We start from the raw sequence: 22,720 nt of genomic DNA, 5'->3' as shown, positions 1-22,720 counted from the left end.
CATGGCTACACTCCAAACAAATACTTTCAGAAACGACTTCCTGATACATAAATCTATATTCGATGTTAACAAATTTCTCTTCTTCAGAAACGCTTTCCTTGCCATTGCCAGTCTACATTTTATATCCTCTCTACTTCGACCATCATCAGTTATTTTACTTCCTAAATAGCAAAACTCCTTTACTACTTTAAGTGTCTCATTTCCTAATCTAATTCCCTCAGCATCACCCGATTTAATTTGACTACATTCCATTATCCTCGTTTTGCTTTTGTTGATGTTTATCTTATATCCTCCTTTCAAGACACTGTCCATTCTGTTCAACTGCTCTTCCAAGTCCTTTGCCGTCTCTGACAGAATTACAATGTCATCGGCGAACCTCAAAGTTTTTAATTCTTATCCATGAATTTTAATACCTACTCCAAATTTTTCTTTTGTTTCCTTTACTGCTTGCTCAATATACAGATTGAATAACATCGGGGAGAGACTACAACCCTGTCTCACTCCTTTCCCAACCACTGCTTCCCTTTCATGCCCCTCGACGCTTATGACTGCCATCTGGTTTCTGTACAAATTGTAAATAGCCTTTCGCTCCCTGTATTTTACCCCTGCCACCTTTAGAATTTGAAGAAGAGTATTTCAGTCAACATTGTCAAAAGCTTTCTCTAAGTCTACAAATGCTTCGTAACGTAGGTTTGCCTTTTCTTAATCTTTCTTCTAAGATAAGTCGTAAGGTCAGTATTGCCTCACGTGTTCCAACATTTCGACGGAATCCAAACTGATCCTCCCCGAGGTCCGCATCTACCAGTTTTTCCATTCGTCTGTAAAGAATTCGCGTTAGTATTTTGCAGCTGTGACTTATTAAACTGATAGTTCGGTAATTTTCACATCTGTCAGCACCTGCTTTCTTTGGGATTGGAATTATTATATTCTTCTTGAAGTCTGAGGGTATTTCGCCTGTCTCATACATCTTGCTCACCAGCTGGTAGAGTTTTGTCATGACTGGCTCTCCCAAGGCCGTCAGTAGTTCTAATGGAATGTTGTCTACTCCGGGGGCCTTGTTTAGACTCAGGTCTTTCAGTGCTCTGTCAAACTCTTCACGCAGTATCGTATCTCCCATTTCGTCTTCATCTACATCCTCTTCCATTTCCATAATATTGTCCTCAAGCACATCGCCCTTGTATAAACCTTCTATATACTCCTTCCACCTTTCTGCCTTCCCTTCTTTGCTTAGAACTGGGTTGCCATCTGAGCTCTTGATATTCATACGTGGTTCTCTTCTCTCCAAATGTCTCTTTAATTTTCCTGTAGGCAGTATCTATCTTACCCCTAGTGAGATAAGCTCCTACACACTTACATTTGTCCTCTAGCCATCCCTGTTTAGCCATTTTGCACTTCCTGTCGATCTCATTTTTGAGACGTTCGTATTCCTTTTTGCCTGCTTCATTTACTGCATTTTTATATTTTCTCCTTTCATCAATTAAATTCATTATTTCTTCTGTTACCAAGGATTTCTAGCAGCCCTCGTCTTTGTACCTACTTTATCCTCTGCTGCCTTCACTACTTCATCCCTCAGAGCTACCCATTCTTCTTCTACTGTATTTCTTTCCCCTATTCCTGTCAATTGTTCCCTTATGCTCTCCCTGAAACTCTGTACAACCTCTGGTTCTTTCAGTTTATCCAGGTCCCATCTCCTTAATTTCCCACATTTTTGCAGTTTCTTCAGTTTTAATCTACAGGTCATAACCAATAGATTGTGGTCAGAGTCCACATCTGCCCCTGGAAATGTCTTACAACTTAAAACCTGGTTCCTAAATCTCTGTCTTACCATTATATAATCTATCTGATACCCTTTAGTATCCCCAGGGTTCTTCCACGTATACAACCTTCTTTCATGATTCTTAAACCAAGTGTTAGCTAAACATTTTCTGTACCCAGAGAGGCCCGTACAGGACCTGCAACATGCGGTCGTGCATTATCCTGCTGAAATGTATGGTTACGCAGGGATCGAATGAAGGGTAGAGCCACTAGTTCAAAAATGGTTCAAATGGCCAAGAGCACTATGCGCCTTAACTTCTGAGGTCATCAGTCGCCTAGAACTTAGAACTAATTAAACCTAACTAACCTAATGACGTTACACACATCCATGCCCGAGGCAGGATTCTAACCTGCGACCGGTCGCTAGACTTCAGACTGTAGCGGGTAGAACCGCACGGCCACTCCAGCCGGCAGAGCCACGGATCGTAACACATCTGAAAACTAACTTCCACTGTTCAAAGTACCGTCAATGCGAACAAGAGGTGACCGAGACGTGTAACCAATGGCATCCCATACCATCACGCCGGATGATACACCAGTATGGCGATGACGAATACACGCTTCCAATGTGCGTGCACCGCGATGTTGACAAACACGGATGCGACCATCATGACGCTGTAAACGGAACCTGGATTCATCCGAAAAAAATGACGTTTTTCGATTCGTGCACCCAGGTTCGTCGTTGAGTAGACCATCGCAGGCGCTCGCGTCTGTGATGCAGCGTCAAGGGTAACCGCAGCCATAGTCTCCGAGCTGGTAGTCCATGCTGCTGCGAACGTCGTCGAACTGTTCGTGCAGATGGTTGTTGGCTTGCAAACGTCCCCATCTGTTAAATCAGGGATCGAGACGTGGCTGCACGATCCGTTAGAGCCATGCGGATACGGTGCCTGTCATCTCGACTGCTACTGATACGAGGCCGTTGGGATAAAGCACGGCGTTCTATATTACCGTCCTGAACCCACCGGTTCCATATTCTGCTAACAGTCATTGGATCTCGACCAACGCGAGCAGCAATGTAGCGATACGATAAACCGCAATCGCAATATGCTACAATCTGACCTTCATCAAAGTTGAAAACGTGATGGTACGCATTTATTTTCCTTACACGAGGCATCACGACAACGTTTCACCAGGCAATGCCGTTCAACTGCTGTATTTGTATAAGAAATCGGTTGGTAACTTTCCTCATGTCAGCACGATGTAGGTGTCGCCAGCGACGCCAACCTTGTGTGAATGTTCTGAAAAGCTAATCATTTGCATATCACAGTGTCTTCTTCCTGTCGGTTAAATTTGGGTTCCCGGGTTTGATACCCGGCGGGGTCAGGGATTTTCTCTGCCTCGTGATGACTGGGTGTTGTGTGATGTCTTTAGGTTAGTTAGGTTTAAGTAGTTCTAAGTTCTAGGGGACTGATGACCATAGATGTTAAGTCCCATAGTGCTCGGAGCCGTTTGAATTTTCGGTTAAATTTCGCGTCCGTAGCACGTCATCTTCGTGGTGTAGCAATTTTAATGGCCAGTAGTTCATTTAAACATCTATAGGTATTATAAATGAATGTCTCCTGCCATGCTTTCTGTCTTTATGTGAAGGCTAATCTCAAGGAATATTGCACGTATTTAATAAGATTTTCCTTGGTAGGCAGTCTGATTCACAAGGAAGGTTTGTATATATAAATTTAATTATTGTTTTTGTGTCAGCAGCGGAGCTGAGCTAACTGGAGTGGTGTAAGGGAGCTTTGTTTTTTTTTCATTACTCTACTTTACTTCACTTTGAAGGTGCGGCAGGCGGAACTGGGGTTTCTCACCGCCCTCCTACGATGTCGGTAATTATTCCTCAAGAGCAGGGGCGTGGTCAGTCTCCTGAGCAAGATACACAAGGTCGACACTAGGAATTATCCGTAATCCAAGCCGGAGCGTTATGGGTACATGGTAATGCTACAGTCTCGAAAGTGTTTGGTTCCGATGGTTCATAGACGTCATATTGTGTCACGGATGGAATCCACGTTTCGATACAACAGTCGCGCGATCTCCCTGATGACAGGTTTCATGAAAGGCATGTTGCTATCCTGATGTAATGTAACCTTCATTAGCGGAGGCACACGCATACTTCGAAAAAACGCAGTGTTTTGGGTGCGTTCACTAGTCTGCATTCTTGTGCTAGTAATCGTTGCCAGCCATTAAAATTGCTACACTACGAAGATGACGGGCTACAGGCGCGAAATTCAACCGACAGGGAGAAGATGCTGTGATATGAAAATGATTAGCTTTTCAGAGCATTCACACAAGATTGGCGCCGGTGGCGACACCTACAACGTGCTGACACGAGGAAAGTTTCCAACCGATTTCTCATACACAAACAGCAATGGACCGGCGTTGCCTGGTGAAACGTTGTCGTGATGCCTCGTGTACGGAGGAGAAATGCGTACCATCACCTTTCCGACTTTGATAAAGATCGGATTGTAGCCTATCGCGATTGCGGTAAATGGTATCGCCACATTGCTGCTCGCGTTGATCGAGATCCAATGACTGTTAGCAGAATATGGAATCGGTGGGTTCAGGAGGGTAATACGGAACGCCGTGATGGATCTCAACGGCCTCGTATCACTAGCAGTCGAGATTACAGGCATCTTTCCCCTATGGCTGTAACGGATCGTGCAGCCACGTCTCGATCCCTGAGTCAACAGATGGGTATGTTTGCAAGACAACAACCATCTGCACGAACAGTTCGACGACGTTCGCAGCAGCATGGACTATCAGCTCGGAGACCATGGTTGCGGTTACCCTTGACGCTGCATCACAGACAGGAGCGCTTGCCATGGTGCACTCAACGACGAACCTGGGTGCACGAATGGCAAAACCTCATTTTTTGGATGAGTCCAGGTTCCTTTTACAGCTTCATGATGGTCGCATCCGTGTTTGGCGACATGGCGGTGAACGCACATTGAAAGCGTGTATTCGTCATCGCCATACTGGCCTATCACCCGGCGTGATGGTATGGGGTGCCATTGGTTACACGTCTCGGTCACCTCTTGTTCGCATTGACGGCACTTCGAACAGTGGACGTTACATTTCATATGTGTTACGACCTGTTGGTCTACCCTTCATTCGATCCTTGCGAAACGCTACATTTTAGTAGGTTAATGGAAGACCGCATGTTGCAGGTCCTGTGCTGGACTTTCTCGATACAGAAAATTTTCGACTGCTGCCCTGGCCAGCACATTCTCCAGACCTCTGACCAATTGAAAACGTCTGGTCAATGGTGGCCGAGCAACTGGCTCGTCACAATACGCCAGTCATTACACTTGATGAACTGTGGTATCGTGTTGAAGCTGCATTGGCAGCTGTACCTGTACACGCCATCTAAGCTCTGTTCGACTCAATGCCCGGGCGTATCAAGGCCGTTGTTAAGGCCAGAGGTGGTTGTTCTGGGTACTGATTTCTGAGAATCTATGCACCCAAATTGCGTGAAAATGTAATAACATGTCAGTTCTAGTATAATATATCTGTCCAATGAATACCCGTTTATCATCTGCATTTCTTCTTGGCGTAGCAATTTACAGGCCAGTAGTGTATGATGGAGTGCGGAAGTCACAGCCTCGGTTTCAGCCTCCGGCCCCTGTTAATTAAGAAGGGGCTCAGCGCCGTCATCAGCTTGACTTCCTCTATCTAACGTGCTCTGCGTATCGGTGGAAGATAAGTCTGGAATCCCTTCACTCATGGATACTTTGAGACTGGTGATCACGAAATGCGGGTGCCGTTCATGTTAACGTTATATTGTACTATGGTCCTCTTCTTGGTGATACATATAGCAGTCGTCTTCTCATTGTTTAGCGCTATCTCGTGGCTCCTGCTCCATTTGGCGCTCTTGTTGAATTGTGACGGACGACGGTTAACGTATCTTTGTTGCGGTGATTGGTAAAAATTGCCCTGTCATCAGTATATGGAGTTAGCTGGCAGTGTGGCTCCCTAGGCATGTCATTAACATAAATATTGAAGAGGTGATAAGTCCGAGCTCTGTGCCATGCCCGCCAACATGTATTTAAAGCTGGATCATATCCTCTGTTTGGCCACGGAGAGGGACCTATTCTGTAGAAAGTCATCGAACAATTTAATGTAGACGTCTGAGATATTTGCATCAATATTTTGTGCACCAAATTCGATTGCCAGATTTTATCGTAGGCATTCTGAAGATCCGGAAACACTGCCGCCGTTGACGTTGCATAACTGAACACGTCACCTTTTGTGACATGTTCAGTTATCTGAAGGACATGTAATTCTGCAAAAATATGTTAAGTGTTAATTGTAGTAATAATGATCGTGTGATATCAGTTCGATATTTAATTGTGGTTTGGGCCGATATCTTGTGGCAGCGGTGGGAACTGTGAGCTGGTGAGCTATAAAGGAGGCTGTATCTGGCAGTAAATGCACACACCTCCTCTCGAGGAATAATAACCAACGCTGTCGGAAGGCCGTAAGAAACTCCAAGCTACACCTGCTGCACCTTCAAAGCGACATAAAGTAAAGTAAAAAAATAAAAGACAAAGCTTCCTTTCACCAGCCCAGTTAGAACAGCTCCGCTGGAGGCGGTGTGCCCTCAAATCAGCCATACAACAAAACTATAAGGGGCATTCAAATGAAACCCGGTCACTAGTGTAAAGTAACGGTTAAGATTTTATTAAGTCAAAGATATAGTTTACACAGTATACATACTCAAAAATAGTCGCCAAAACTGTTGGCACGTTTACCCTATTGGGACACTAGTCGGTCGATTCCATCCTTGAAGAAGCTAGTAGGCTGCTGTCTGATCCAGGCCTGGATCCAGTCACACACTTCGTCGTCCGTTGCGGATCGATGTCCGCCAACAGCTTGTTTTAGAGGTCCAAACACATGAAAGTCACACAGGGAAAGGTCGGGACTGGTGGATGTTCCAGAGTTTCCCATCGAATCTGCTACAATGCCGTCTTCACCGCATTGGCCGTGTGTGGGCAGGCATTATCATAGGAGGATAACGCCATTGGACAACATGCCTCGGCGTTTCGACTTGATGGCTCGACTATGGTTCTGTAAAGTGGCTTGATAACGCTGGGCATTGATGGTGGTTCCCCGTTCCAGGAACTCGACAAGCAGTGGGCCCTTGTGGTCAAGAAGGAAGGACATCATGGCCTTACCAGAACTGGTGTGCACTGCCTTTGAATTCTTAGGAGGTGGTGAAGTCGTATGTTTCCACTGCTTGCTCTGACGCTTGCTTTCTGGTTCAAAATGGTGACACCATGATTCGCCACCTGTGACAATACACGACAGAAAGCCGTATTCCTCTTCATGATAACGTTGCAGACGACTCAAGGACAGCTCCAAGGACTCCGCTGTTCGGCGATCAGTTGGTGGGGAACCCACTGCTCACAGAGTTTTTGAAAGTTCAAGTGTTGATGCATTATGGTATGGGCGGTGCCCACGCTAATATCCAGTAACCGATGGATCTCGTCCACGGTGATTCTGCGGTTGTCCAAGACTGAAACATTCACTTCCGCAACCATTTCCGGTGTGATGACACGATGAGCCTGTCCATGACGAGCATCGTCTTCCAGTGACTCGCGGCCCTCAAGGAATCGTTTGCGACACTCAACAACACTCGAATGACTCAGACTGTACTCACCGTACACAATCTTCATCCGTCGATACATTTCACGGCCTCCAACTTCCAACTCCCTCTGCCGCCAGAAATCGAATCACTCCTCGTTGTTCCTGCTTAGTCGCCTGCATGTTCGGTAGTGGACGATAATTTGCGTGACCACCTTCTCTTCGGCGTGAAACCACACTGGTGCTATGCACCATCAAAGGATGGGCATGCGTCAGTCTCTCTACCAATAGATGACACCACCATATCCGCAGTTATGTGGTACCACCTTACGTATAAGGCAAAAGCAGACAAACTAACCAGGTTTCATTTGAATGTACTTCATATAATTGTAAATCGTGTAAACAATTCTTCTTCGTGAATCATTCTATCTGCTATTGAAAACCGTATCAAAAACTGTACAGTAGTTCTTGAGATTAGCCTTCATTTACAGGCAGAAAAAAGTGGCGGGGGACTTTAATTTACAATAAGTACAGACGTTTAAAGTTGCCACTGCAACTCGGCATCTGCCTTACGCTGCCGGCGCCGGAGTCGTCCGACACAGCCGTCAACTGCTGCGTGACAAACAGTTTAGCGCCATTTAGCCCTGTCCTTGAACCTGTCCAGGCTGCCTTGTCTCTCATGCGGAGCCACGAGCGGCCAGCGTAGTTTTCGAAGCTGTGTTCTGATCAAGGCCTACGAGAAAAACAGGCCACGGCGCGTAAGTCCTGCGCTCGCTCGCTCGCTCGCTCGCTCAGTTCAGCAGACAAACTACGTTTCTACACCTGTTAACTCGTAACGAAGCGTGTGAGTACAAACTAGAACTGAAACTGAATCTTGTACTGGAATCCGCTATTATGGAATCTTACTGTTATTAGTCCTATAATGATGCGAAGTACATGGACCTACTCATAATTTGTTATAGATATACTGGCATACAATAAAATAACATCATGCTTAAATGCATATCAGTTGCATAAGGCACCACTTCCAACATGTAATGAAAGCAGAAGAGACTAAATGCTATAAACAAGCCGTTATGACATTTATATCGAGTATTGACCTTAAATTAAATTTTGCTGTAATACTGTTAAGAGGGGTAGGATGTCAAACGGGCCGTCTTGGAGCAGCAGAGACACCACAGGACATTTTAATTTCCACTCTCTATATTTTAACGAATAAATTCATAAAATCCAGGAAGGATTCAGGTTTCACAATCATAGCAGTGGAAGTTTAAAAACATAACAATTTTTTTTTACATGTGAAAGTTAATCATTTTTTTCACTTCTATTAGCTGAGTTTGTTGCTATAGGTACACGTTTCTTCATAAGTAAGAGAGATTCTTCGATGAATTTTGCACGGCATACAGACCATACTTATAGGTGTATGAACCTCTAGAAATTATTTAATTTCTGAAATAATGAATGTGCTGTTATATTTTAAACTTCATGTTTAGAAAAAACTCAAATTTTATAGTTAATTATCTCAATTTTACCACAGTTTTTAAAAAATGTGGAAAATTCTAGAGTTTCATACACCTGTAAGTATGGTTTGTATGCTGTGCAAAATTCATCATAGAATATCCCTTACTTTTGAAGAAAAGTGTACCTAGAGCAACAAATGCAGCCAATGGTAAGTGAAAAAAAGGTGAAATACAAATGTAAAAAAATAAATTATTTTCTTATATTTTTGAACTTCCACCACTATAAGTGTAAATATTAAATCCTTTCTGGTCATTCTGACAAAGTTTTATGAATTTATTTGTAAAAGTATAGACAGTGGAAATTAAAATGTCCTGTGGTGTCTCTCCTGCTCCAAGTCATCCCGTTTGACGTCCTACCCCCCTTAATCAGTAAGACTTCATAATAGCAGATACCAGTGGAAGATGCAATTCTCGTTAGTACTTAGACGCCCAGCTGCGAGTTAACAGGTTTAGAAACGCATTTTGTCTGCTGAGCTGAGCGAGCGAGCGAGTTCAGGACTACCTTCGTGACGTACGCGCCGCGCGCTGTCTTTCTCGTGGGCCTCGGTTCTGATCGACGCGCTACCCAACTCTCTCTACGTCGCTCCTCTGTAGCTGCAGTCCAGCGAGGGTTTCTGTTACGCACTGCTGTAAGACGATTTTTCAGAATGTGTTTCCAGAAAATGAGAGAATGAATTCTCATAATTTTTCGAGAGACCCAACTAATAATGACAATAAAAGTATTTGGGTTTGGATTCCACTACAGAGCCCAATTCACGAATGACAAATTTTGGACTTACAATCAGTTGATGTAAGTAAATTGTTTCAATTCCTCGTTGCTGTCGGACATCTTACATTCCAGGACTTACATCAGACCAAGCCACCCTAGTCACCGAATACAGGACGTTACTTGAAGAAGATCATTTCCTTGAAGGAACTGTGGAAGCAGATAACAAACTCGTTACTTCTATAAGAAGGATAACAAGGAATCAATAGATTTAGACCATAGAAAACTTGGATTTATAAAGAGACAGTCATAAAGCTATGAGATTCCTGAAACATGTAAGTAATGATCCATCTATGACTACTGTACACCATAACATTACAGCCAATAAAATAGCACATCAGTTGCTGCTGAACGCGAAGACAACCCACAAATCCAAAAAGCCAAAATTGAGAAGAGAAGAGCAAGAAGAGAACAGTCTGCTTACAAGATCATTCAGCGTGGAAAAATTAGATAAAGATATTAAACAAAGTATGAAAGGAAATATCAGCTGGCTTGGATGGTGTAAGAATACAGCAAATTAGGCACTTTGGCATAACGACAAGAAAAAGAATTCCGCAAGTCTTTAATAATTGTGTGAACAGATGTCCATTCCAAAGATATGACGGGAAGATTCGAGTGATTGCTTTGCAGAAACGTGGTAAGGAAGGCAACAATCCAAAGAATTTTAGATCAATTTTATTACTCTGTCATCTATACAAACTGCTGGAAAGAATGACCTTAAATCGCTTTCTAAGACATCAACAAGGTGGATTTAGTCCTGGTCAAAGCTGCACTGGACAACTGCTAAATCTTACGCAGTTCATAGAAGATGGGTTTGAAGCTCGTGAGGTGACAGCGTGGTATCTGCCGACTTATCAGCGGCCTATGGCACTGTCAAACACGAGTTACTACTCCTCAAGGCATAAAATACGACCAAATATTTTAGCCTAACTAGATTCATCGCAGTAATTCTGCAAAACCGTAGGTTCTTCGTTCACTTTCAAGAGCTGAGCAGTCCATCGAAACTACAGGAAAACGGTCTTCCCCAAGGAATCGTGTTGGCTCCAATCCTGTTCAACATCTATACAAACGACCAACCTATAGTCCCCCGCACAATGAGTTTCTTGTATGCAGATGACCTTGCTCTTGCCACTCACAGCTCAGACTTTGAATCAGTGGAGAACACCCTCACGAATGGCCTTGAAGATCTGTCAAGATTCTACAGTACAGACCAGCTTAAACCAAACCCCACAAAGATTGAAGTGTGTGCCTTTATTTGAGAAATAGAGAAACTACTCGTAATTTGATGTTAAAATGGTCAGGAGTTGAGTTACAACATTGTTGCACTCCAAAATACCTAGGAGTGACGCCGGACAGATCTCTTACTTTCAAGAGACACTGCATGAATTGCAAGTTGAAAGTTTCCACCAGGAACAATCTGTTACGAAAATTGGCCGGATCACAGTGGAGCAGTCAAACTGAAACCATCCGAACCTTTGCACTTGCCTTAGTCTTTTCTGCAGCCGAGTAAGGCTGTCCTATTCGGTATAATTCATCTCATGCTAAACAGGTAGACGTAACTCTCAATAACACCTGCAGAATTATTACAGGTTGTCTGAAATCTACTCCTGTCGAACGGATTTACCACCTTACAGGAATACCACCACCTCCCATTCGGAGAGAAATTGCGGCGAATGAGGAAAGAAAGAAAGAGGAACAAGAACAAATCTGTCTATCCCGTGTAAGGGCACGAACCGTATTCGTAGATATTACTTACTACCACTGCTGAAAATGACGGAATGCAACTTCGGAGGAATAAGACTTCATTTTTCTCTGATTGGAAAGGAGTTTCTGAAACTCTCTTTGCAGGGTATGACGAGGAATGGATGACCTGGAAATCTTTGAATAGACTGAAATCAGTAGTGGGTAGATCAACGCTTAATCTGGCAACATGGGGCTAAGATACAGAAAACATTATTAAGTGCGATTGTGGAAAAGTCCAGACTGATCCAGGACGTGCGTCAGCGTCAGCTGTGTCCAGCCTCCTGTACTGCAGAAGACCTCCATCAAGCGACAGAAAATGGACTGGAAGTCGCCAAATTTTGGTCAAGGACTATATGACACGTTAACTGTGCATCTACGCATGTTTCTGACACGAGAAGAACAAAAAATTAAATTGTTGTAAAATATAGTGAAAAACGTTTACTAAGAAAAATCGATTAACACAAAATAATACCGCGCTCCTCACAAAATACTATATAATTTGTATTTTTTTCCTTTAAAACAAAACAGAAATTGCTTAAAACTAAAAGACTTCGCTTCTCGGACAAACATACACGCCACCTTTCTGTAGTCGCAACAATGGTGAATTTTTTTCAAGATCACAAAATACACATTAGTTGCTGTTGCTGTATTACCATTTGTCTTTGGGTGCTGCTATTGCGAAATGATTCCGACCAATTTCCAAATTCGGTGGCTGGTGTGTCAAAGAGGGTTAATCGTATGTCAGAATCAGTGAATTTTATGTCTACCCATTTCATTTTTTTGATTTTCAGTACAGCAAATTCACGCGCAACGGCAGAGAAACAGAGACGGAAAAATAAACGGTTTTTTCGCTTAAAATGAAGATCAATCTGTCTAGACAGTTGATGAAAAACGGAATTCTGTAAAGAATTTGGCATTGCCAACTATGCGCTGTCGATAGTAATTAACCCTCTTCTTGCCAGAAAATCTGTATAGCGCTGCCTACCAGTCGGGTCTTACAGGCCCGTGCACAACTTGCACATCATCTGCTTTTCTTTGCTGTTGATTTCACTATCCTTCCTGGATGCGATGCTATTAATGAACTCATTGAATTCCTTACACCTGCTAGTTGCTTTCCCAAATTGATGATGAAAGTTTGACGTCTCATAGTTTTTTAGGCAGCATCAGCCAAATTATGTATGCATTCATTACAATTACATCGGTCAAGTTGAAGAAAACTGCCAATGGCCAACGTCTTGCATTTCTCTTCACACTGTAGCATCGCTCCTTCTGATCCATGGTGTCAACGCCGCCCTTTGTGGCATTGTACGTCATTATAACTTCAGGCTTTTTTAACTTGTGATGATGATGCCGTGGTTGGTCATGAAGAGAGTTGAAGATGGTGACAACTTCTTTCTTCTTAGGAACATAAGAGACTATCATCACAACTGGTTGAAAACCAAATAACATAGAGTTTAGCGCCCTATTTCACGTCCTTTAGGTGTAATAAAATCGGCAGGCAGTTCCAGGCTTTTCTACTACATCACCAGGGTTTTCACAGCATTCTCTCCAACTCGCAAAGCTCTTGTTTCTCCCTCCTTCCCCAAATGCACTTCTATCTTCTAGCAGTATCTTCTTTTACCGTCCCAAAGTGCCAGAACATTCTTCCGTATCTACCAGGCTTTGATGGCATGTATTGTCGAAATGGACAGCGACCTCGAAATGTGACCAACTGTTCACTGTCATGAACTATCCTGGAAGGTAGGCATCCCTCACGATAGTTTCACACATTTCAAAAACTTCTTTAATTAGTTCCAGTTTGTCACTTGACCTAAGTTCACGTCGGGCTGCTGCACTGTCGAAGCACAACACCCGCAGAATAGCGTGGAAGCGGTTGTGAGACATAATTTCTTTGAACAGTGGTCGGCCATTCTCAGAATTCTAAAGCCGACTGTTATCTTCATTTCTTGACTAGTAAACTCTAGTCAGGATGAGAACACCAATAAACTTTTTCACTTCATCCATATCTATATCCACACAGCCACCGTAAATGATTCGACCTTCAACGGTTCAAATGGCTCTAAGGACTATGGGACTTAACATCTGAGTTCATCAGTCCCCTAGACTTAGAACTACTTAAACCTAACTAACCTAAGGACATGTCCGAGGCAGAATTCGAACCTGCGTCCGTAGCAGCAGCGCGGTTCCAAACTGAAGCGCCTAGAACCACTCGGCCACAGCGGCCGGTTGATTCGACCTTCCTTGTTGCTCCACATACACACTTTTTCGATGAGGGTACGCGGATGAACAACATAAAACAATATCCTTCATCCTCACAGTTCCTAATCGAGTAACTTGTAGGTTCCTGGTCTACTTTCAATACATCCTTTTTTCTCCACCTATCAGAAATTCCAGATTGCGCAGCTGTAGCCCATATTTCATTCCCATTACGACAAAACAAAAAGTCGCACTCAAAATTTGCACTAAATTATTCTTCTCCATCTTCGTAAAGAGATTCGTTTTGTTCTGAATTTTGAGCACATCTACCTCATTATCATCATCACTGGGAGATTTGTATTCACTAGGTGGGTTTTCAGAATCAGAAGACTGTTCCAACAACAATTCCCTTATCTCATCTGATATTCCTCTTCTCCGCAATATTTTCAGTTTATAGAACAGACATCTGTTGTGAAATAATGCACCAGTATAAACATGTGCTTATCACAAGGATGACTGTTGAACACTGAAAGAATAACAATGCGTGTCAACAAAGGCAAATGACGTAACAGACGCTGCGCAGACACACATCTGGTTCCCGAAAAATTGCGTATAACCGCAAGGGCATGCGAGGTCCGTACGGTAGGAAACGTACACCAACACTTTAACACAACGCCACAGGTAAATTTTCTTAATTTTTTTCCAAAATTACGACTAACTTGACAAATTATGAAAAGTTATATAATTTCATTAAAATAAAATGTATAGGTACTAATAGTGGAAATATTAAAGATCACGCACAAGTCTCCGACGCCCGATGGCAGATAAAGTGTTAAAAACAGTGATTAGATTGGGGCAACGTCCGAACGCAATATGTACGAGCCAGAGAGAGAATGTGCCAAGACGACTAAACACGAAGATGAAGAAATACCTTGTTTGGTGCTCTTAGAATGGTGCCCTAGCGCGACCTGTTTTGGTCAAATGATATGACGAATTGTAACAACTCCAGAGACCTGCGACGTTTGACCAGAATCTATAGCTATCTCTGTATAGTATAAATTAAAATCTCTCACAGTGATTTTCTGCCTGTATTTTAAGGAGTATTTAAGGAAATAGCGTAGGGAATTTTATATAGTTTCCACTAAAAGGTAGACTCATTCACTCGGAAGGTTTGTGTTTATGATTTATTAGCGCTTCGCCAGACAAGTCGTCCACCTGTATTTCCTGAGTGCTACCCGTTCAAAGGAGAGCCTGGTTGTGCTAGGCTTCTTGGCATCCTAGGTGAAGCTGCTCTCTACGAATATACATGAGTGTACCTACGTCGTTTAATTTGGCGAAGCCACATCAACCGTCTGTGACATTAGAGGTGGCATACCACAGGGATGCGTCCACTACTACACTCCCTGTATAAGTCAGAGCCAGAGCTATCTTTGCGGACAGCACGACTCTGCTAACTTGAAGTGAATGGCCATAAGCGCTGTACCATCTGTGATATTTCTGGCTTTGGTGTCGTAAGAATCCTCCACATGATGCACTCCATAATTTGTCTGAGATTACAGCACATGAGCCATGACATGAGAGATGGGGCTAGAGGAAGACAACAAATGGTGCAGTGAGTACCCGTTCCGTGAGATACTGCGCCAGTTTACCAGGAGAATAATCTGATTGGCTACTTACACAGGAGCCAGAGCTCCAAAATTTTTAGCCTCATTTATTGATATTCGACGAATAATAATCCTTGTTGGTGGCTTCATACCGTCCTTCGTTCTAAACATCTGTTGATCAGCTGTAGCACACTTGTTGTTGTCGAACTCCATCATACAGAAAGATCGCTCCGCACCGGAACTCGCCATGTTCGCGACTAGCGCTGACTATCGGCAAATTTACCAAACTACACTGTGGCGACATACATGAAAAAAAAAAAAACTTTCAGGATTTCTCTTCAAAACGACCTATGTATGATATCTGTACAATATTTGGTTCTTGTGCAATAAATAATTGAAAATGTTCCCGGACTTTACGTACACCCTGTATTTCTGAAACTATCAAACATATACAATGACTTTTGGTTTTTGATCAACATATACAATGACTTTTGGTTTTTGATCAACGAGGAACTCAAAAACATTATTTCATACCTTTTCGTAGCTGTTAATATGCCCCCCTTGAGATGCACGGCGTATGTTAATGCATCATTCAAATCGTTCCCGGTTGCACCGAGCATGTCTTGAGTTAAAGCATAACAGTTAATTCATTGCTGTTGTAATGGAGACACATAAATAGAGTCACTTACAAACCCACACAAGAAACCATCACAGTCAGGTCCGATGACCTTGGAGGCCGGAAATGTAAGGCTGAATCATTTGGTCCAGTGCAACCAAACCATCGTCCAGTAATACTTTGATTTAAAATTTCCCGCATTTCCAGATGCCCGTGTGGCGGTACCCTATGCCATTGGTAAATGACGTCGTTCGAATCAGTCTCTAAGTGTGGGAAAAGAAAGTTCTCAAGCGTATCGACATATGTGCTTCCTGTAACAGTGTTCTCGGCAAAGAAAAACGGACCATACACCTTTTTCCGTGAAACTGCACAAAACACACTAAATTTTGAAGAGTCCCTCTCATGTTGTAGAACTTTATGTGGTTCTTCCGTACCCCATATTCTCACATAATGACGAATTACCTTTCCATTTAAATGGAACGTTGCCCCGTCACTAAACACTAAGCGTGGGAGTAAACTGTCATCCCCCATCTTGCCAAGAACGTAATTGCAGGACTCCACACGTTGTTCTTTGTCACCTTAACGAAGAGCTTGCAATAATTGAATTTCGTGCAGCTAGACAGCTCAATATGACCCCAATGTCAGTCTGGCGTGTGTTGCGTCGACGTTTACACATGAAATCGTACGAAATTCAATTACTGCAAGCTCTTCGTTAAGGTGACAAACAACAACGTGTGGAGTCCTGTAATTACGTTGTTGGCAAGATGGGGGATGACAGTTTTCTCCGTCCGCATCTCGTGGTCGTGTGGTAGCGTTCTCGCTTCCCGCGCCCGGTCCCAGGTTCGATTCCCGGTGGGGTCGGGGATTTTCTCTGCCTCGTGATGACTGGGTGTTGTGTGATGGCCTTAGGTTAGTTAGGTTTAAGTAGTTCTAAGTTCTAGGGGATTGATGACCATAGATGTTAAGTCCCATAGTGCTCAGAGCCATTTAGAGCCACAGTTTTCTGCCACGCTTAGTGTTTAGTGACGAGGCAACATCTCATTTAAATGGAAAGGTAATTCGTCATTATCGGAGAATATGAGGTATAGAAGAACCACATAAAGTTGTACAACATGAGAGGGAACTATTATGTTATTTGAGACAGGTGCGTGAACAACACACTGTTGGAAAGAGCAAACTTTCGAGTTTTGCATGGTTCCCGGTAGGTAGCAGCAGCGTGTGCCCGCTTCAATTCTAGTAAGAATGGTGTCGGGACAACAGAATGCGTTTTGTATTCTATGTTTTGCGCTGTGCGGGTCAGTAATAATTGTTTCATGTGTAAATGTCGACGCAACACACGCCAGACACGTTGGGGTCATGTTGCGCTGTCTAGCTGCACGGCGAACGGATTTCTGCGTACTCCTTGTGAAACTGTGGCGAAGGCGTTCTGCATCCGTGTCAGGCACTCGGGGACGCCCGGCGATTTGTCTGTTTCTCGGATTTGTTCATTCCATCGTGTAATGTTCTGTGCTGTTGGAGGATCCACACCACACCTAGTACGAAATGACTCTGAGCAATTATTACTGAGCACCGAGCGAGGTAGCGCAGTGGCTAGCACACTGGACTCGCATTCGGGAGGACGACGGTTCAATCCCGCGTCCGACCATCCTGATTTAGGTTTTCCGTGATTTCCCTAAATCGCTCCAGGCAAATGCCGGTATGGTTCCTTTGAAAGGGCACGGCCGACTTCCTTCCCCGTCCTTCCCTAGTCCGATGAGACCGATGACCTCGCTGTCTGGTCTCCTTCCGCAAACAAACCAAACCAAACCAGTTATTACTGACCCGCACTGCGCAAAACATAGAATACAAAACGCATTGTGTTGACCCGACACCATTTTTACTTGAATTTAAGCGGGCACACACTGCTGCTACCTCGCGAGAACCATGTAAAACTCGAAGTTTGCTCTTTCCAACAGTGTGTTGTTCACGCACCTGTCTCAAAAAACAATAGTTCTGATTTTTTAAAAATCGGATGTTTCTTTTTGATACATCTTGTATTTTAAGACTCCTGTGTGTATTTGCTTAGGTAGAGAGATACCTGCATGATCTGTAGCGTGCGAAACCGCACTCTGAGTGAAAGACTTTGTCACTCAGTGTGGATATGCCTAGCACTAACAATTGTAAAGTGCTCGATATATATCTCGATATATATACAGTGTGTTTCACTAAATGTGTTTGCCTCTGTAAGTTACAAAGTAATAGGCGACAGAAATATTTCTTGCGGCAGGTCATCATAAGAAACGTTACACTGTCTGCGGAGCTATGAACATAGTTTATTGTGCTATTATCCAAAGAGTTACAGCAAAAAGACATAAATTTTTTAATGGGACCTGTTGTGAACATAGTTCCGCCTAGTCAGCGCGTACAAAACTTTCCCACCAGAGCGCGCCCCGCAAAGCACAACAGCGCGGGCGCACCGCTCGTCCGTCTCCGCGCTACGAGATGGCGCTGTCTTAGAGACGGACCAAATTCTGCTTCTGCCGATCCGCGTATTAATATGTAACGCAGCCAATGAGATTGCTGCTAACGTAGAACCTTTTCTCCTCGCGGATCACTCTCGCGCAGTGATACATGAACGTACGAGGTATTATAACGAGTGTACAGACCACAGATTAGACAGTCTACATTTGTCTGCAACAGTCTATAGTCAAGTTTCAGTCTGCGCCTAAGATTATCATTTTCCTGTACATATCCATGAAGAGAAACGTATAGACACTTTGTCAAGTATCAGAGATATGTGAGAATAAGATCAACGTACCAAGACCAAAGGAACTTCAGATTGTCAATTGTAAACAGCATTCAGAATCAAATTATGTAATGTCTATGATTTTTATTATTTTAATAAATGTGTTTGAAAATTAATCAAGTTCTGTTTAAAGTAGGTCACCGTCAATCAGCCACTCTAAGCGAGCAAGTGGCATTTCTATCGTCTGACCTAACGGCAGAAGATAAACACGCCACGATAAGACCACAAGACATATTTCTGACACTCGCCTACTTCGTTAGAGCGACACGTCAAAAAATCCGATGGTGTGTGTACCGAAGGTCTTACAGTAAGCACACCACAGAGCAATAGTTGTTTCTGTCATGCACTTGAATCAGTAACACCAGCTCTGTATATGTCAATTGAAATTACATTCCTATGACTTTTAGTTTGGGAGCTACAACCCTTCAAAGTTTCAGGGGCAGATACCACACACGCTGCCCATAACGCAATGCGCCTTCTAAATGTAGTGTGGCCGAGTTGTAACGTCGCCGGTGTCACGGAATGAGAAGCTTTCTCGATGAGCTGTTAGACTGCCGACTGTCGCCGCACACGGTCGTATACCCGACAGTTCGAGCCACACAAACAAACGGGGCTCAATATTCCACAGTTGCTGACATCGGATGAAGATGGCATACACGAACAAAGAGGACGTTGAGATGTTGCTGATGCTCGGCGAGTGCCGACACGATGCCACTGAAGCAGCCATGGTGTAAGCCGTGAGATATCCTAGGCGAAGAGCTCCGGCAGCCATTATGTTCTTACGCTCCGAACAACGACATGCGGTGCAGTAACAGACAAAGGACTGCAAGAAGTGAGGAGTTTCTTTTAGCTGCAGTACACCACAATCCTCATGTCAGCTTACGAGCCGTTGCCGCAGTCGCTGGTGTCAGTCTCACATATGTGTGGCGTATAGTACACGGCCACAGGTTTCACCCGTATCTCCTGTCGTTGACCCAGGAACTGCATGGGAACACTTTCCGTGCGAGAGCTACATTCTGTGAATGGGCCATGCGTAATTTCACGCTGGAGTCTTTATAAGGTGTTATGTCCTCTGACGAGTCCACGTTCACAAATTATGGTGCAGTGAATCGCCATAACGTGCACTACTGGGCCGCAAACCATCCTCGGGGGGGTACGACCAGTCGACCGTCAATGTAGGTGGTCCGTTAATGTATGGCGTGGCATTCTTGGGTATGAAATCATCGGTCCACACTACTTCCCAGGAACACTGACAGGTGAGTTATATGGCTCGTTTATAGTCGACAGTTTGGGAGGTCTCCTTGAACATGGGTGACTACACACAATATTCCATACGTGGATGCAGCACAATGGTCACCCAACCCATTCTGCGCATGCTGTTGTGGAAGAACTAAACAACAGGTTAACAGTAATGTGGTTGGGACGCCACGGTCCTCATTCATGGCCCGCAATGTAGCCCGATTTAACACCATTAGATTTCTTTTTGTGGCGATATGTAAAGGATCTTGTTTATGTCACTGAGCCCACATCACCTGATGATCTAAAACGGCGCATCGAGGACGCATGTTGCTCCGTGACACCAGCGATGTTACATCTCGTCCGCAGATCCTTTAGAAGGCGCATTGCACTGTGCATTCAGGAACATGGACACATATTTGAACATTTCATTTAAATCAACTTCCCACCGCCAGAACATCCATCACCCACCACACAGCCATGTGTCATGTACAGCGTGTGGTATCTGCCCCTGAAACATTGAAGGGTTCTAGCACTCAAACTAAAAGTGATAGGAATGTAATATAAATTGATGTATACAACGGTGGTGTTACTGATTCCAGTGCATGATAGAAACAACTATTGTGCCATTTAAAAAACTGTATCTTTTTGGTATAACTCTTTGAATAACACAACAAACTATGTTCATAGATCCGTAGGGTGAGTCAGGAGAAAAGGTATGCTTCCAGAATGAGATTTTCACTCTGCAGCGGAGTGTGCGCTGATATAAAACTTCCTGGCAGATTAAAACTGTGTGCTGGACCGAGACTCGAACTCGGGACCTTTGCCTTTCGCGGCCAAGTGCTCTACCAAATGAGCTACCCAGGCACAACTCATGCCCCGCCCTCACAGCTTTACTTCTGCCAGTACCTCGTCTCCTACCTGCCAGGAAGTTTCAGGAAAGGTACGTGTTTTGACATGTGATAGCATTACTGATTCTGACCAAAATACTTGATGTGGACATATGTCCTATTCTAAATTGTTTCCAAGATAGAACACTTTTAATGTACATTTCTATTTATTTTCTGTATTATTCATTGTCATAGTGTAATTGTTTACAATGCACCACAGTAATATAGAGGAAGTCGAGACGAACATTTTGATACAGGGCGCTTGTGGTATATCAAGTGGAAAACTACCACAATCTGGCCTACAAAAAGTATCTAAGCTATAGCGCACGCGCGTCACGCGATATCTTCAATATTCCCGCGATCTCTGCTCGCAAACTGTTAGCCCTAGACAAAAAATAAATAGGACCATTTTTGTAGCAAATTTAATTTACTTTAATTGTGCACTGAGACACGTTTTCGTTGGAGTGTTCGGTTTTCGAGCTATTAAAGAAAAACGTATAAAAGTGATATTAAACGTGTTCTGTCTCGGAAACCATTTGCAATAGGGCATATGACCATATGAAGTTTTTCGTTCAGAGTCACTAATACTATTGCGTCTCAAAGCATGTACCTTTCCTCCTGACTCACCCTATATAACACGATAGTGTTCTGTAATTCGGTAATTATAACTATTTACAAATTTTACCTGATTTTTAGTGCAGGCTTTATGTCCTTTGCAAGCTTCCTTGTGGTGCTGCACTTCTTGCGAACTTCGCGTAACTGCCTCTGCACTTTCAATACGCATGCGACGCACTTGTGGAAACGAGTAGTCTATCTCGGAAAAAGAAGATAAGCCCACTCGCAAATCCTGTTTTCCCTGCAGCCCTGAAGGGTCGCCACGGCCAGCTGTTGCGCCTCGTTTCCCGGGCCCACTAATGCGCGAAGCACGCGTCCTGACCTGACACGTTCGCGGCGGCACAACAGATACGCCGATATGATTGGTGAGCACGCCAGCCGCGCCCCCCCCCCCCCCCCTCCAAATCCCCCACCCTTCTGTCGGGCCGACTACAGTGTATTTGAACGTGTTATCTTTAACGCTGTTTTTCCAACCTGGGTGTTATTAGCCCCTGGGACGACAGAAATGGGAAGGGGAAAATGAAATTTTCTAGGGCTAAAGATCGATCATGGCAAAGCCACATTTCTTTCGAAATAATCAGTATTACTACTGTGATTCTTCAGTTTCTCCCGGCGTGTTTGTTGCTCGAACAGTCCGCGGGTATAGTGCCGGTTCATAGTGTCCAAAGGGCACAATATTTCGGCGATCAGACATGTCGCCATCGTCAGGTGCGCTGAGAAACTGAGCTCCTGAGGGCGGGCGACTGTTTTAAATCCCCTCACCCCGCGGGCCGCTCTCTTCGCCGTCCGCGCCCGCGCACCGGAGGTCACGAAGACGTGGGCGTCGGAATCTGTCGTAGCGTCGATGTGCTTGCTACGTTCCCCCTGGTCGCCAGTTTGTACTTCTTGCTGAGCGATGAACTCGGCCAAGAAACATTTACTAAAAGCGTTTATATTGTTACGTATATTGATTTCCAGGTTCCTTAGATAATTTGCACAAAATAAAGTAACATGAAAACCGTCTAATGCGGCAAGGAACTCTAGAAAATTACAAGCTATGTTCAACACGGGTCTCAGCAATCTTTTCAGTTGATCGACTAAGGACAACCTACACGGATACGCTTGCGGGTTGAATCGTGTAAATAATTATTCTTGAATGAGGGGGAGTCAAATGAAAAGCAGAAAACCGCCCACAACAGGTCAATGAAATGGTTCCGTTCAAAAGCAGTTGGGGTATGAACATGTTTTACAGGATTCTGTTCTGCGTACATTAAGAGCAGTTCGTAGACGATGATTTTATCAGGATGACAAAGAACTCTTTTTCAGAGAAGCATCTATGAGTCAATGGTATGTGGACATTAACATTCCTGAAATGAACTGG

At 43.8% G+C, this 22,720-nt stretch overlaps 1 protein-coding gene across 2 annotated transcripts in view; it reads right to left on the bottom strand.

Moving 5' to 3' along the window:
* The window catches only part of LOC126281500 (multidrug resistance protein homolog 49-like), a 353,880-nt gene extending 332,166 nt beyond the window's left edge, over positions 1–21,714 (bottom strand). Inside the window, exon 1 of one of the 2 annotated variants that reach the window (XM_049980508.1) lies at positions 21,431–21,714. In XM_049980508.1, the coding sequence (XP_049836465.1) occupies positions 21,431–21,529 (99 nt within the window). In that variant the 5' untranslated portion in view covers positions 21,530–21,714. The remainder of the gene's footprint in view (positions 1–21,430) is intronic. The other variant, XM_049980507.1, reaches the window with a different exon arrangement.
* Between the last annotated feature and the right edge of the window lie 1,006 nt (positions 21,715–22,720).

Source organism: Schistocerca gregaria, chromosome 7 (assembly GCF_023897955.1).
Source record: "Schistocerca gregaria isolate iqSchGreg1 chromosome 7, iqSchGreg1.2, whole genome shotgun sequence".
Classification (NCBI taxonomy): domain Eukaryota; kingdom Metazoa; phylum Arthropoda; class Insecta; order Orthoptera; family Acrididae; genus Schistocerca; species Schistocerca gregaria.
This window is presented reverse-complemented; position numbering and strand designations above follow the sequence as displayed.